This window comes from Zootermopsis nevadensis, unplaced genomic scaffold (assembly GCF_977971745.1).
Source record: "Zootermopsis nevadensis isolate Lab colony 2312 unplaced genomic scaffold, Znev_1.0 Znev_ptg000001l, whole genome shotgun sequence".
Taxonomy (NCBI): domain Eukaryota; kingdom Metazoa; phylum Arthropoda; class Insecta; order Blattodea; family Termopsidae; genus Zootermopsis; species Zootermopsis nevadensis.
In genome coordinates, this window is record NW_028259133.1 from 17113185 (window position 1) to 17130287 (window position 17103).

The 17103-nt window shown below is 38.0% G+C and overlaps 2 protein-coding genes across 2 annotated transcripts; both read right to left on the bottom strand.

Moving 5' to 3' along the window:
- Positions 1 to 780: 780 nt before the first annotated feature.
- Positions 781 to 8503, bottom strand: LOC147875236 (cytochrome P450 6j1-like). The gene is made up of 6 exons (XM_087348101.1): positions 7612 to 8503; positions 6530 to 6803; positions 5873 to 5997; positions 4311 to 4532; positions 2805 to 3068; positions 781 to 1212 (listed from the first exon to the last, which is right to left on the bottom strand). Exons 1-6 carry the CDS (start codon positions 8132 to 8134, stop codon positions 1049 to 1051), a joined length of 1572 nt encoding a protein of 523 aa, XP_087204227.1. The 5' UTR covers positions 8135 to 8503; the 3' UTR covers positions 781 to 1048.
- Positions 8504 to 10451: 1948 nt separating this feature from the next.
- On the bottom strand, positions 10452 to 16740 carry LOC147875237 (cytochrome P450 6j1-like). The gene is made up of 6 exons (XM_087347718.1): positions 15917 to 16740; positions 15142 to 15415; positions 14289 to 14413; positions 12760 to 12981; positions 11926 to 12189; positions 10452 to 10904 (listed from the first exon to the last, which is right to left on the bottom strand). The coding sequence occupies exons 1-6, from the start codon at positions 16440 to 16442 to the stop codon at positions 10741 to 10743; spliced, it is 1575 nt and encodes a 524-aa protein (XP_087203844.1). The 5' UTR covers positions 16443 to 16740; the 3' UTR covers positions 10452 to 10740.
- Positions 16741 to 17103: the final 363 nt, after the last annotated feature.

Below are 17103 nucleotides of genomic sequence, written 5' to 3' on the forward strand. Positions count from 1 at the left end.
AAATATTATTATTTCGTGCAACTTATCCGTGTTCAGGGAAACTCCGGTTGGTGAAACAGAGAGGAATATTGGAAGAAATGGCTGAGACTCACAAGCGTCATCACGTGAACCGCTTGATCATTTATACAAGTAGGCCTGTATACTTTTGCAGAAAATATACGTAATATTATAGCAAGGTATCCGAAGCCGAAGATGGCTGTCTTCTGGGTTGTAGAACCTTGTAGTCTAGTAGAAGTATGCCAACGTTTCAGAGGTCCTTGCCGCCTCCATCATCAGGGCGATGACGTTGGTAAATTTCTAACGGGCTACACGTCGATATAAACCAGAAGACCGCCATCTTTGGTCTCACCCCCGAGAAAACTATAAATTCCATCCCCGGATATTTGGGCCCTTGTGAAAGCTGTTCTCCGCCTTGCGGTTCATTAAAATGCTGAAAAGTTCTTTACTAGATGTGTAGACCCTTATCTTCTGAAGGAGAACCGTTTTGTATGTCTTTATCCAAGGATTTTGTTCCCTTAATGGGTACAATAATTGTGAAATACCAACATTGTAAAAACAAGGAAAAGTAAGACGTATTCTTATCTGCTCTTTACCATCTGTAATATTGAGTGACTCGGTGAACGACTATTATATTCTTAAGACGGACTGTATTCTGCAGAGTTACAATTTCTTGAACGTTTCGCCCAGCAGAGGAAAATGCAATTCATTATTCGTGAATCGTCACGGCCATTCGAATCGGTATAGTCCGTGTTAATGAGAGAGTCATTAAATAAACATAAATAACAAATAATACATAATATTATATTGTATACATATGGACACATGAATACAATCTTGCTTGTACAAAAAATATCACAAATGTACAGCACACTGCCTCGAGAGTATTTCATTAAAGAAACAAATTAAATATTCCTTAAAGGTACTTCATTAAATTAACTTAATTTATATGTTAATCATATACAGCGACAGAAACGTGCATTGAAATACCAATTTAGAAAAAACATTTTTGTTGTCATTGCTTTTCCTTTATTAACAAGCACGGCCGTAATTATAGGCGTTTGAAGGACAGCGGTACCTCCCCATTCGCTCGCAACAGAAATGACTTTGAATCATAGGAAATCGGCACAGGGGTTTCTACGCAGGGCGCCACCTCGTACGCGGAGAATATGCGAATGAGTCCCGTCTTCACCTGCATCAGTCCAAAGCGCATTCCTGTGAACAGAACCACAAGCGGACAGTAAAGGCAGGATCGGGTTTCCATCTCACTTTGCTGTTTCAAAAGTCCGAACCGACTGATGTCACGTGCTGTTTGAATATGTTAAAACTCCCAGAGAATGGAGCAGGCCGTTCGTCGTTGTCGAGTGGCTTAGCGCATGGGAGGAACGACTTCAAATCTCGGTCTGGACATCAGCTATGCTGAAACAGGTTTTTGACTTCCCTCTTGACAATTCTCCGGAATAGCACTTAAATTAGGCCACGACTGTTTCCCTATTTATTTTAATTAGTTTTTCTAACATTCGGCAATGTAACGGATGACTGAGTCATTAAACAACCAGATAAATTTGAAAAGCAAATTTAAATATCTTCTGATGTTGACACATGATTAAACTATGGTAGAACGCAAATTGAAAACACATTTATTATCCCATAATTTTTTCGAAATTTTATACCCTTGAAAGAATACAAACGGTAAAACGATGATATCTCCATCATCAGGTTTTTGTAGGTGTGAAACGAACTGCCCTCACTTTGAAAGTAACTCGTAAATGGAAAGAGTTTGTAAAGACAGTGCTGAAGAAGAAAGTCTGATCTACGATAGATGAAGAAAGTGAATAATTTACTACATCGCGTATCTTGGAAGTTTGTGTATTTTTAAGTTACCTAATATTTTTCGAAGAATGAAACACGGGAGACTTCTGTAGGTCAGGGGTGTGGGTAAAATGGATGCATACACAATCTTGATTAAGAGATCTGTAGTAAACGTCAACTTGGCAGACTGAATGGAAATGACAATATAAACCTATGTGTACTTTATTAGAGTTTTATGATTAGGATTTTAGGTTCTCACGGCGGATAGTACGAAAATTGCTTTCTCCTGAGTTGTGGAGCCATGTGCTCCTGTATATGTTTTCCAAAGTTGAATGGACCTTGCTGTTTCCATCATCATTGTGATTAGTAGATTAGGCACTCAACGCCCTGATGACGGAGGCAGGTAGGACCTTCGGAAATTTGACAGACTACCAGACTACACGGCGCTATAACCACGAAGATAAAAAAATCCAAGTTTGTATAATGCTCGGAGGTGGACAAAACTGGCTTAGCATTGTGTCCAGAGGCTGGCTATGTTATAAGTGTCGTTTATCGCTTGTGTTCTGCTATTAAAATGATAGGCGCAGACTGTAGCAGGAAATATATAACAGTACTTTGCAAATATTATGTGTCGTGTCATGCAAGGTTTTCTTTTCAACAGGACTTAAACCTGGAATTTATTTCAGTTCCATTAAAAACTGCGTATTGTTTAATAGCTTTAATATGCGCAGTGTTCTGGATAATGTTTGTAAGTAAGATTTCCCATTTTCCATTGCTGAATGAAAATTTCTTACAGTATCCTGAATTCAGAAACCATTTGCAAATTCCGAGATACAGCAAGGCAGTGCAGAGATTCTCTTCCATAAATGTACACCAATGGTGCATGAATATGACTATGTTTTATAACAATATTTATTAGAAATATATTTCTATTTTGCTCTACTTTAATTTTTTTTATAAATGGCGACCATAAATACTTATGCAGTTGTACTTACCCATACACATACGAAGACCTTCGCCAAATGGGAGATATGTGTAGCTTGGTCGACTCTTTATATTTTCCTCTGTAAATCGTTCTGGAAGGAATTTCTCCGGTTCTGGAAAGTACTTCGGGTCATTTTGAATACCCACCACCGAGATGTAAACTCCGGTTCCTGCTGGTAGTATTATTGTTTCCTTCCCGGAAGGAGAAGGAAGCTCGTAGTCACGGGCGCACCTCCGATCCAAGAATGGGAGTACCGGATACTTTCTCAGCGTCTCTGTAATAAGAGTGGAGCTCCGTAAAGTGAAATAAGGAGGAACGGGGACATATAAACAGACAAGGTCCTCAACAGCTACCAGTAATCCAGTACAAGGGACAGATGGCTAAACAGCTGTTTGTAATTTAACACAAGAGACAGAGTGCTCAACAGCTGATGGCAATTAAACACATATAAATGTATGATGTTCAACAGCTGCCCCATTAGCACAATGTCAAAATATTTATTAGCTACCTTGTAATGAATCTGTCTTATATGCTAATAACGAATCATGAAGATATGCTTTGTTTCTATGATCTTACTTCCAGGCAAACTGCTTTGTTAGCGTGTAATAAATTGTCTGTATCCTTCTCTATTATTTACGTATGTATAATTTCACTAAAGAAATTAACATCAGTACCGGTGTGGCAGCAAACTTTCATGTCTCATTAAATTCCAGTTTATTTTCGTTTTATGAAATCCCCTGGTGCCGCATTCCAAACAAAATGAGAAAAATAAACAATGGTGATAAAGCGTGTAAGATTTAGGTTCAAGTAATAATAGCGCGAATATATGTGTTTCGGTCTTCCCAGTATCGTAAAGCGCATTTATACGTTCAATAACTGACGAAAGTATTTCTTCTATTTATTCAAATTATTGTGGGATTCAGCAAAATTGTAATATTTTTGTTGATTCCTGAGTTTCTTAAATTCATGAATGCCTTTGTAGAGATCGCAATTGTTTTTGATCTGTCTGTTTAACGTTCACGTAATTTGCTCTTTATTTATTCCCTTTATTTGTTCCTGAAAAAGGAATAATTTTGTTGGTTCGTGTATTTTAAGTGTACAGTGATTGACATAACTGCTGAGCAAGGAACTTTGATCATCACGTTGGAACTAACTTTCCGCGAACAACTTTCAGAAGATATGATAAGTTGTTGAACTTCTTCTGTCTCTTTTTTTTTTTACTGAATTAATTGTTTATCCGAAACGCACAAGCAGGTCCACATGGAGTCACAACACAGAAGACCAACACTGAATTCTTCACCGCTAGGAGTATCTCACATCTCAAGACATACCTGTATTAGTTTATTACTTTTGTGTTTTAAAAGCGTGGATTGTAGTCTCATGAATTGTAATGCTTTGTTATGTACATACCAACGTTCCGTAAGAACACGTCGCTTCCATCTTCTGTTCTGAAGACGGAGCTTCACAGATCACAAGATCACAATCTATAGAACATAAACGATTTCAATCCGCTCACCTCTGACCACCATGTCGAGATAAGACATCTCACGGATTCCGTCGTATGTGAGCTCTCCGTGGTGTTTGTCCAGAACCTGCGTCATCTCCGCCCTCAGTCTCTGCTGAATCTCAGAATGCAAAGCGAGTTCATACAAAGCGAAGCTCAGTACAGTGGCAGAAGTTTCTAAACCCGCTGCTAGAAAAAGGAATGCCTGAGCCACAAATTCGTCTCCGTCTATTTCTGAAATAGGAAAATATATCGTTGTGGTATTGTCTCCGTTTTCGACTTTCGATGTACACTCCTTTGTCTTGTTTTGTTGCTACGAAGGTGGTGCATATTTTCGCACTTGACGTTTACGTGTGTCAATTACATGAATTTTTATTTGCGTATGTTCTTTGTCCACAATCTGTGATGTGGTGAACACCTTACCGTTACCAAATGAAATCAGAAGTGATATTACCATGTTGTCATGTTGTACCCCAGCACTCGGTTCTATCCTGAGCCATTTCATTCAAAACCACACCCTTACCAAAATTCCTTATAAACATTTTAATCTTATCGTTCCATGTAAGCACTTTGCTGCAAATTTTGATTTCTAATTTGTCCATCTGAATTACAAGTTTTCGCCTTAAAATAGTTCAATTTTTAAAAAACCTGTGATATGGCAGATATAAAATTATGGGTAGTTTATTTTAGTGAATACATTTTACGATGCAGAGTGGAAAAAGGTATGTTCTGAATTTAATGACAACAAGAATTTCTCGAATTTAATTTTTATTAACTTCTGCGTGGATGTAACTTCATTACCTAGTTTCAAGCATACTGGTGTGAAATATCTGTTGAATTTCAAAGGAGTATTATTTTTTTCGTCACTTCATTAACTACTCGCTTCATTTTCTGTACACTAACTATACCTTTACTGTTTTGTAAGTTATTGTGAAAGCTTTCTGATTTTACGAACATTTATTAAATAAATCTGTCATGTAGCATCGTTATTGAGAACCTGATCTGTAATGTAAAATATATAAAATATCCTCACTTATAGAGACAGTAATAATACATCATAGTATTATTCAAATGATTTGACTCTTTAAAACGCTAGTGCCCAGAAACCAGCTCATAAGCCATAAGTTCTTGTAAAATTGGTGCTAGAATTACGTCAGAAATTGTAACCAAATGAAAACATGAAACTCATGGTGAGCTACACTCGCATTCCAGTGGGATTCAGAGAAAGTGCCGACCTGATAGAAATTATCATGAGTACTCCTTCCTAATCTGTTTGAATCTACGCCCCATAGACTCAGCCTTTTTGCACTCAATTCAATGCGAGGACGCCTCATCGCTGCGAGTTACGAAACTTGTAAAGAAAAGCGGAAGATTTATGTGAAGTAAAAGCACGAATGTTATATTGTCGCTTGTGTGGCAAGGCTATTTTAAAAGTTCACCTGCATTCGCGTTTTGTGTGAGCCTACGTAAATTTTTGCGATTAAATTAAAATGTTCCTCGTACTGTTTAGAAGTTAAATTTGATGCATTATTTTGGTATTACCCATATCATATAAAAGAATGCTCTCAACTTACCAAAATTTGAATCGTTCTCTTGACTCTTTGCTGGTATTTTGTCTTCTTGGACGCTCCTTTTCCATTTATTTCTCATTTCGATCATAGAATCCAGAAAATCATTTCGTATAACCTCATTCTTCTCCCTATGACAGAAAATGTTAAACGGCCGCTAAGAATCTTTATGGCATTCCAAATATCAATTTTTGGTGTTATTTTGATTCTAGAATATCTCCAAAGTTAAGTATCTGCGACATACGTCAGCGTTTCAGAGAATATGATATCCAAGTACGGTAATCTTTAGCGGCCTAGACTAATTTATTTTGACAATGGAGGGTGAAATTTGTCTCTGACACTTTTGATGAATAACTACAGTTGCGAGTGCATGTAATTCCTACTCCAGCTGTATGTCTTAAATGTGTGATATTGAGAAAAAGAATAATTTGAATATGTGCACTCCACAGGAAATAAACTCAAATACACGTCCATATGATGTGATACAATTCTGATTAATCACTTTGTGTTTAAGAATATTATAATAACATGTTAATATTATCCCCTGGTCATCATCTTGATCATTTTCATTTATCCATAGTGAAGGAGGCTCCAATATTAATTATATTAAGGGCAAGGTGGTCCCGAGTTTCAGGCTGAACGGCGGGTACATATTTTCCAGACCTGTAATCCACTGTATTCCAAATAGTGTTTCTGATGTAGTTGGTTGTGTAATCATCCACAAATTTCAGTTTCAAGCTCCTCTTAAGATTAGGCGCGAAAAACGCCGTCAGTCCTGCCAATCCCTTAATAAAAGTGAAGTCAAGCGCATTGCGCAGGTGTCGCCTGAACTCGGCGTCGGGATTCTTGAGCGAGTTGCTGTTGATGCCGAAGGCGCAAGACGCTATCACGTCGGTCGTGAACCTAGCCATTGTCTCTTTCACATCCACTGGGGTCCCTGCCAACATTATGAAATAAGTAAACTGCTTCATACAACATTATTTCCTGTTCGTCTCAGATCACAGATATAATAAAATATCATTTGTCGTTGTCATGGTAAATGTAGATCTGGCTCGTACGTACAGACTACAAAAGTAAATATCTGAGGAAAACCCGGACTGTAACGACGTTGACCTTCTGGGATGGGACGCCGTGTGTGCACTTGCAAGTATTTACGTAGCTATTACGTACAAGTCCATATGGAGTCTTAGTCCAGGAGAAGAACATCGCAATTCTCAACGCCGTGAAAACTGAAATTTCAGTATCGCTTAAACATTTGACGAGTAACAAGTGTTGCGCAAAATGAAAAAAATTAAACAAAGTTAAAACAAAGGGACTTTATTGTTATTATTTTCCTGGTGCATTAAATATTTTTTTATTTAGTGTTCTGTCTGACGACAGGTCCATATGGACAGGATCCTTCCAACCTGTTCATATACGTTCTTGGCAGATGATCCAGAAGTTGTTTGCCATTGCCTTCTTCTGTGTGTGAATGGAGTAATTGTTGGGATGCCACGGAGAAACCGGGGAAGCCTCCGGAGGAAAACTCCGTGTTGCCTAGACCACGGCCTTGCCCAACACAAGTTATAAATTCGGGCACCGCCGGGAATCGAACCCGGGACCCCAGGATTACAAGGCCACCGTTCTAACCGCTAGACCACCGTGGCGGCGTATTAAATATAGACAAATATAATTATCTGATTCACTTTTATACACTCTGTATATTCCGATTAGGAATGTATATGATGCCGCTTGGGGTCACTTACCGTCAGCTGTGACCTTGTCCAGGTACTTCACCAGGTCCTTGCCACAGAGTTCCACAAGGTAGAACATCAACTTCATCTTTGCCGATGTAAATACCGGAGTTAGGTTCACTCTGACACGGCGCCAACGTTGTCCTTTTATCACAAACATGTTCTTTCCAAACAGAGGGTCTAGGTTTTCGTCAACAGTGATGACACGGTCAATGAAGTTCTGCGCATCCTTTACCAGAATATTCTTCACCAAGTCCAGGTCGCGAATCAACAAACTCGGCTGATCGAACGCGAAGATGCCCACAAACGGCTTGTCACTGTGTTCGCTGTAGATTCTTTGAAGAGTCTTCCCTATATTTTCCTTCAGAAACATCACTTCCTTTAGATTGCCTACAAACGGCAGGGGTTTTACGTAAGAGACACCGAGTTCCTTCCAGAAGTTGAAGTTTCGAGTGAAATAAAAGTACAAATAAGTAAACAAGCCACACAAAATTGTGAAGAGAGCGAGTGTTATGTAATTAAATATAAGAGCCATTATTGGAAATTAACACTGAATTTATTAAAGACGATGTTTTGACCACTTATGCACATTTAAACTTTAAAAACAATTTTCCACAGCAATTTGAAACGAAAAAAACAGTGTATTCAAGGCTGTTATAACTTTGAAGTGACTTTACGCCTCCCATCAATGTGTTAGAAAAAAATCTTATTTTCGTGTTTATTGTAATCAATGTACGACCTGTTTTGAAAACAATTGTGCCAAGAGTTGAAAAGGTGATGCCGTTTAACAGAATGCAGTAAAATCTGTTTCAGTGTGTCCTCCTTAAAGGCAGTAAGAAAACTGATCTTTCCGGCATGGATGGGATTTGCAAGAAGCGAATTACGTTGCTTCCACTATCACGCAACAAGAAAATCGACCTTCAGATATGTACGGGTGTAAAAGGACCTTGAGACTGTTATATTTGCATCTAGGCTTTGTGCCCTTCAGAGAGCGGCTCCTGAACTCCTATCGACATCATTTATCAACTTATATTCCATTAACCTATGACGGCACGTGGTGTATTTACATGAATAAACTATTATTAAAATGCATTTGTTTATGAGATACACGATTTTTTACAAGTGCGAAGTGTTTTTTGCTGTTCGTTCCCTCTTAAAAACGAAAATGTTAATGCTCACTATTCGGTATTTCTCCGTGTAATATTCCATCGACACGTTGCAAAATGGCTGGTAGAGAAGAGGTGGATGAAGGTAAACTTTTGTGGGAGATGAAGCGATGGCATAAAGGGATGCACGATGACGATATGAAAGTAGTTATTTGTCGCTGAAATGTAAAGTTCCCATTCGACTACTTTCTAAAATCTGAACATTGGCTTTTCCCGGAATAATCTTTGAGCTGGTTGCAATCTTCCATCCCCACATTACACTAAGGTAATTGATTGGAAACAGGGAATAATTCTTCACCTTTTCACTTTGTTATCTTCACTGTGAAACCGCGACATTGAGTCTTTATTTCTTTTAATGTACTCGTAGGAACACGATTTTCTGTTTTTGCACTCCGTGATTTAGCGTTCTTCTGATTCAGGTTTTCAAGGCGACTAACGCAGTTGTGCTTCGGCAAAGACAAAGCAAAAGACAACAACAACAACAACATGTGTTTCCTTCAATGTCATCTAGGTTCCTAATGTCAGGGGCACCTGAAAAGCATACGATTACATGATGAGGATGCCAGTAAATGCTGTGCAGAGATTCCAGAGACACGCATTAATCCCCACCTCTGTTTGCCAATTTCCTCTCAGGACTGACAACAACAGTGGATGGAGTATGCACATGAAAGAGCATGTTTTGTGGGGTTTACGATTCCATAATTTTACATGCTGAGTCTCGGTTTTTTTTATGCTCTTATTTGTGCACTGTCCAGCAGTTCCCTTCTCTAACCGACGGGAATTTGTAAGCAGAGACTCGCTGGTATCGATAGCGATAAACTAATCGGGAAGCCTCTGTCAGAAAGATGCTTCCTCATATGAGATGATCACAATCCAGAACATCAACTTCGGCCTTCATGAATTTATTTAACGTTGACGAGTTGGAAAAGAGCGGTCAAGTCGAGTTCTTGGACCTTGTGAACGCTGTAATGAACCTTAGGGTTCCATTAACTAACTAATTAGCTGGCTTAGGGAACACTTCTTTCAGGCTTCCCGAACAGTACCCGGTGCACACCTCTTGTCCCATCCGTGCACGCCGCATGCCTCGCCCATCTCATTCTTCTCAACTTAATCACAATGATAATGTTGGGAGAGCAGTACAAATTTTGAAGCTCATCATTATGCAGTTTTCTCCATGCCCCGCCGTTTCTCATCTACGCTCAGATGCGGTTCTATTAAGGGACGGAAATGTCTCAGCTATCTGAGACACTAACAGCTTTTGAAGAAGATATAAACCATATATTTCGTTATCCAATTGAATTCTTTTGTATATGAGTGTACTAATGATAAAATACTAGCTCCGTGAACACACTGAAAAAACAATAACTTCAGATCTTGTTGTTGTTTACAACATTCCTTCATAAACATTAGTTTGAGTCCACAATGTGTTTCAGAAGTTAAGGGATCCTCTTTAATTTGTGTTTGGAATTTCTCTTTTGTATTCGGGAAGAACCAGGTTCAAATCGCGGCATGAAGACCTTCTATCCTGACTCAAGTTTACTTTTAATTTTATATACGCACCGGGAAAATTTCCTAAATTACGTTGCTTCACCTCTTGTTCCATATCTTTTCCAATCCATTATTCAACACGGTCATTGCACTCCATATAGTCTGTTACATACATATTCATTAAATACGAGCAAGGAATAAATGCAGAAATGTTATTTTTATTTCCATGTTCTTAAGCATGAATAAAATCACAAGTAAATAGCAATTTTCACATACTTCGCACATGTCAATGTACATCACAGAAGTAGAGAAGCAGACTTAGAAGTTTCTGGTAGTTAGTTCATTAACTGTAATTTTGTCTATGTTAATTGCACAGGGCGACAGAAAAGCAAACTTTTAATATAGAATTAAAGAGAACCACATTTTGTCGTCCACTTATTTTCGTCTTAATTGTAAAAAACGAGTGATTCATGACCAAAGACGAAACTTAAATGCGTTTGAAGGACAGCGGCATCTTCCCTTGGGTCAACAGCAAAAAGGACTTGGGGTCATAGACGACAGGCACAGGAGTGTCTTTGCAAGGCGCCACCTCGTAACTGGAGAGCACGTGTATCAATCCCGTCTTGACCTCCATCAGCCCGAACCGCATTCCTGTGAACAGAACCGCAGGCTCTGATAGTAATGTTGGGTTCGCTTTTCCATCTCACTTCGCCTTTTCTCACTTCAGAATGTATGGTTTCGAAGCTTGAAAATACCAAGAGAATGAAAGACGTTGATCGTCGTAGTAGAGTGGTTAGAAAATATTCATTGTACACTGGAGGCATGGTGTTCAAATCTCACTTTGTAAGATAACCAAACTTGAAAGTATTGAAAAAGAATGCTGAGAAACACTTGTACCTAAAAATGACGATAAACATAAGAAATTTGGTATATATTATATTACGCGGAATTTCCTGAATAATTTGTGTCCCCTGATATTATTAGGATATAAATGCAGAAGCCTACAGTGGGTTGGGCGTGTGTGTGAACTGAAGGTGACAATGAATTAGTACAATATTTTGATTATGTAATGTTCCAGTAAATGTCAGCTTGGCGGACTGCAAAGAAAATGGCCTGATAAAATTGGATGTTATGCTGAGGTTTTTGTATTCTGTGATGGACAAAACTGTCTCAGGATTGTGTCCAAAGGCGAGCTTTCGTGTTACTGGTGTTCAACGAATGCATTTTGGAAAAGAAATTATGCTTAATCTGGTACAAAAAACAAATTGTAGAAATTTAAAGAATTAAGCATTGAAGGATCTAAAGGTCTCATAGACACCGGATATTTATCTTGAAATTTAAATGAATTGGGCGGAGTAGTATATATTGATTTATTATCCTTGAAATCCATGGCGCTATTTATATTATGTATAACACGATTGTCCATTGAAGTAACTTATTTCCCAAATTCCGAATAAAAGCACCTTATAACATCCTTAAACTGGAGATAATTTCCTAATTCTGAGAATCAGCAAGGCAGTTCAGAAATTCTCTGACCTAAATGTAGACCAATAAAACACGTAAATGTTTAATTTATAACTATTATTATTTATTACAGATCAGTTACTAACCTCACGTATTTTAATTCCGATTTGAAAATCTCTACCTTGCTTGATTATATATTTGTACTAACCTATGCACATACGAGGACCTTCCCCAAAAGGGAAGTAAGTGTAGTTTGGCTGGCTCTGCTTATTTTCTTCTGTGAAACGTTCCGGATCGAATTTCTCAGGTACTGGGTAGTATTTTGGGTCATTCTGAATACCCACTACCGGGATGCAAATTCCGGTTCCTGCTGGTAGTATTATTGTTCCCTTTCCTGAAGGGGAAGGAAGCTCGTAGTCACTGACGCATTTCCGATCCAGAAATGAAATCACCGGATACCTCCTCAGCGTCTCTGTAAAACGGAAAGGAAATCAGTAAGGAGAATTAAAGTGGAATGGACACTGGCAATTGACGACACAACAATGGATAGTGTGCCCAGGAGTTACTGGTAATTTAACGAATAAGAGGTGGAGTTCCCAAGTCCTTCTAAAAACTGAGAACATAATAGGGGCAGAGTGCTCGACAACTGCTAGTAGTTGAAAGCATATCAAGGGCTACTGTGCAAAGAGCTGCTTGTAATTCAGGACGTAAGGTATACAGTGAGAATTACCTTTTATTAATTCCAAACTTAAGGAGGAATAGAGTGCTGAACAGATGTAAAACCACACGGCGTCACAATACAGAAGACCAACAGTGAATTCAGCAATGCTAAGAGAATCTCACATGTGAAGAGACATGTTACATGTGTAAGTTTAGTGCATTTTAAAACTTGTGGTTTGTGGTCTCATGTATTGTAATGTTTGTTATGTACGTACCAACGGTCCTGTAAGAACACGTCGCTTCCATCTTCTGTCCTGAAGATGGAGCTTCACAAATCATAACATCACAATCCATAAAACATAAACGATTTCAATCCGCTCACCTTTGACCACCATGTCGAGATAAGACATCTCACGGATTCCGTCGTATGTGAGCTCTCCGTGGTGTTTGTCCAGAACTTGCGTTATCTCCGCCCTCAGTCTCTGCTGAATCTCAGAATGCAAAGCGAGTTCGTACAAAGCGTAGCTCAGTGTAGTGCCCGATGTTTCAAAACCCGCTACTAGAAATGCGAATGCCTGACCCACAAATTTGTCTCCGTCTATTTCTGAAAGAAGAAAATATATCGTTGTCGTATTGTCTTCGTTTTCGACTTTCAATTTACACTGATTTGTCTTGTTTTGTTGTTAGGAAGGTGGTGCATAATTTCGCACTTGACGGTCACGTGTGCATGATGGTATCTTTGCATATGTTTTTCTGGTCCATTGTTTCTGATGTGGTGAATACCTTACCAGTTCCAAATGAAATCAGAAGTGATGTTACCATGTTGTTATTACCGCGGCACTCTATCTTATCCTGAGTTAGTTCATTCAAAACCAAACTTTCTTCCCAATCAGTTTAATGTTATCATTTCATGCAAGCCTTTGACTCCAAATTTTGCTTTCTGGTTTGTTCACCTGAATTAAATTTTTCGCCTTAAAATAGTTCAAATTTTAAAAAACCTATGATATCGCAGTTATAAAATTATGGGTAGTTTATTTTAGTGAATACATTTTACGAAGCAGAGTGGAGAAAGGTATGTTCTGAATTTAATGGCAACAAGAATTTCTCGAATTTAATTTTTATTAACTTCTGCGTGGATGTAACTTCATTACCTAGTTTCAAGCATACTGGTGTGAAATATCTGTTGAATTTCAAAGGAGTATTATTTTTTTCGTAACTTCATTAACTACTCGCTTCATTTTCTGTACACTAACTATACCTTTACTGTTTTGTAAGTTATTGTGAAAGCTTTCTGATTTTACGAACATTTATTAAATAAGTCTGCCATGTAGCATCGTTATTGAGAACCTGATCTGTAATGTAAAATATATAAAATATACTCACTTATAGAGACAGTAATAATACATCATAGTATTATTCAAATGATTTGACTTTTTAAAACGCTAGTGCCCAGAAACCAGCTCATAAGCCATAAGTTCTTGTAAAATTACGTCAGAAATTGTAACCAAATAAAAACCAGAAACTCATGGTGAGCTACAGTCGCATTCCAGTGGGCTTCATAGGAAGTGCCGACCTTCTAATTTTTATCATGAGTACTCCTTCGAAGTCTGTTTATATTTTTGGTCGTAAGATTCAGCCTTTTTGCACTCAGGCAATGCGATTACGCCTCTTCGCTGTGAGTTACAAAACTTGCAAAGAAAAGCGGAAGATTTAGGTGAAACGAAAGCACGAATTTAGTATTGTCGCTTGTGTGGCAAGGCTATTTTAAAAGTTCACCTGCATTCGCGTTTTGTGTGAGCCTACGTAAATTTTTGCGATTGAATTAAAATGTTCCTCGTACTGTTTAGAAGTTAAATTTGATGCATTATTTTGGTATTACCGATATCATATAAAAGAATGCTCTCAACTTACCAAAATGTGAATCGTTCTCTTGACTCTTTGCTGGTATTTTGTCTTCTTGGACGCTCCTTTTCCATTTATTTCTCATTTCGATTATAGAATCCAGAAAATCATTTCGTATTAACTCATTCTTCTCCCTATGACAGAATAAGTGAAAATACCTTTGAGAAGGAATAAGGAATTGCAAATATTTATTTGGTATTATATTGATTGACGAAAGTGTCCACAGTTAAGTATCTGAAACACACAACAGCGTTTCAGAGAATATGATATCCAAGTACGGTGATTTTTAGCGGCCTAGAATAATTTATTTTGACAATGGAGGGTGAAATTTGTCTCTGATCTTTTGATGAATAACTATAGCCGTAACTGCATGTAACTCCCACTTCAGCTTAAATGTGTGATACTGAGGAACGAGGATAATTTGAATATTTTCACTCCATAGAAAATAAACTTAAATAAACGCTCTTATGAAACAATACAATTGTTTTTAAACACTTTGTGTTTTAAATATATTATAATAGCATGTTAATATTAACCCCTGGTCATCATCGTGATCCTATTCATTTATCCATAGTGAAGGAGGCTCCAATATTAATTATATTAAAGGCAAGGTGGTCCCGTGTTCTAGGCTGAACGGCTGGTCAAAACGAGTTCCACTTTCCTGAAATTTGTGAATCATTCTAAAATATTTTTGTAATTATTATCTACTCACGGATTCGTGCAGAAAAGATATGGTTTCAATTTAAGTTTGCATTTGGTGACATAACTTTTTTATACTTCAGGTGTCTAGTTGTTTAACATGTTTGCTATTTTGAATATTCTATCAGATATAGTAGAGAAATATTATACATATTTTCCAGACCTGTAATCCACTGTCTGCCAAACGGCCTTCCTGATGTAGTTGGTTGTGTCGTCATCAACAAATTTCAGCTTCAAGATCCTCTTAAGATTAGGGGCGAAGAGCGCCGTCAATGCTGCCAATCCTTTTCTAATTGAGAAGTCTAAAATATTGCGCATGTGTCGTCTGAACTCGGCGTCGGGATTCTTGAGCGAGTTGCTGTTTATGCCGAAGGCGCAGGACGCTATCACGTCGGTCGTGAACTTGGCCATCGTCTCCCTCGCATCAACTGGGCACCCTGAAAACATTATAAAATAAGTAAACTGCTTCATACAACATTGTTTCCTGTTCGTTTCAGGTCACAGATATAATAAAATCCCAGTTGTCGTTGTCATGGTAAATGTAGATCTGGCTCGTATGTACAGACTGCAAATGTAAATTTCTGAGGAAAACCAGGACTGTAACGATGTTGACCTACTGGGATGTGACGCCGTGTGAACTTGCAGGTATGTACGTAGCTACTACGTACAAGTCCATATGTAGTCTTAGTCCAGGAGAAGAACATCGCAATTCTCAAAGCCGTGAAAACTGAAATTTCAGTATCGCTTAGACATTTGACGAGTAACAAGTGTTGCGCAAAATGAACAAATTTAATCAAAGTTTAAAACAAAGGGAATTTATTGTTATTATTCTCCTGGAGCTTTAATTAATGTGAAATGTAATAATCTGATTCACTTTATACACTCTGTATATTCGAAATAGGGATATATTATATATTATGACGCTTATGATCACTTACCGTCAGCTGTGACTATGTCCAGGTACTTCACCAGGTCCTTGCCACAGAGTTCCACAAGTTTGAACATCATCCTCATCTTTGCCGATGTAAATGCCGGGGTCAAGTTCACTCTGACTTTTCGCCAGCGTTTTCCTTTCATCGAAAACAAGGTATTTGCACACAAGGATTCCACGTTTTCGTCAACTGTGATGACACGGTCAATGAAGTACTGCGCATCCTTCACCAGAATATTCTTCACCAAGTCCAGGTCGCGAATCAACAAACTCGGCTGGTCGAACGCGAAGATACCCACAAACGGCTTGTCGCTATGTTCGTTGTAGATCCTTTGAAAGGTCTTCCCTACATTTTCCTTCAGGAACATCACTTCTTTTAGATTGCCTACAAACGGCAGGGGTTTCACGTAAGAGACACCGAGTTCCTTCCAGAAGTTGAAGTTTCGAGTGAAATAAAAGTATAAATAAATAAACAAGCCACACAAAATTGTGAAGAGAGCGAGTGTTATGTAATTAAATATAAGAGCCATCATTGGAAATTAACACTGAATTTATTAAAGACGATGTTTTGACCACTTATGCAAATTTAAACTTTTAAAACAATTTTACAAAGCAATTTCAAACGAAAAAAGAATAGTGTATTTAGGGTTGTTATAATTTTGGAGTGACTTTACGCCTCCTATCAATGTGTTAGAAAAAAAATCTTGTTTTCGTGTTTATTGTAATCGATGTACGACCTGTTTTGAAAACAATTGTGCAAAGAGTTGAAAAGTTGATGCCGTTTAACAGAATGCAGTAAAATCTGTTTTAATGTGTCCTCTTTAAAAGCATTTAGAAAACTGGTCTTTCTCGCAGGGATTGGATATGCAGGAACAAAATATAATGACTTATCTCCCACTATCATGCAACATGAAATTCGACCTTCAAACAGGTACGGGTATAAAAGGACCTTGAGACTGTTATATTCGCAGCTAGGTTTTGTGCCCTTCAAATATCAGCTCTTGCTGTCCTACTGACTGGCAAACAGCATTTATCAATGTGTAGTCCGTTAATCGCTGACGGCCCGTGGCGTATTTACATCTACAAACAATTATTAATTGCTCTTGTTTATAAGATACACTAATTTCTAAGAAGTGCGAAATGTTTTTTGCTATCCGTTCCCTCTTAGCCACGAAAATGTTAATGCTCACTATT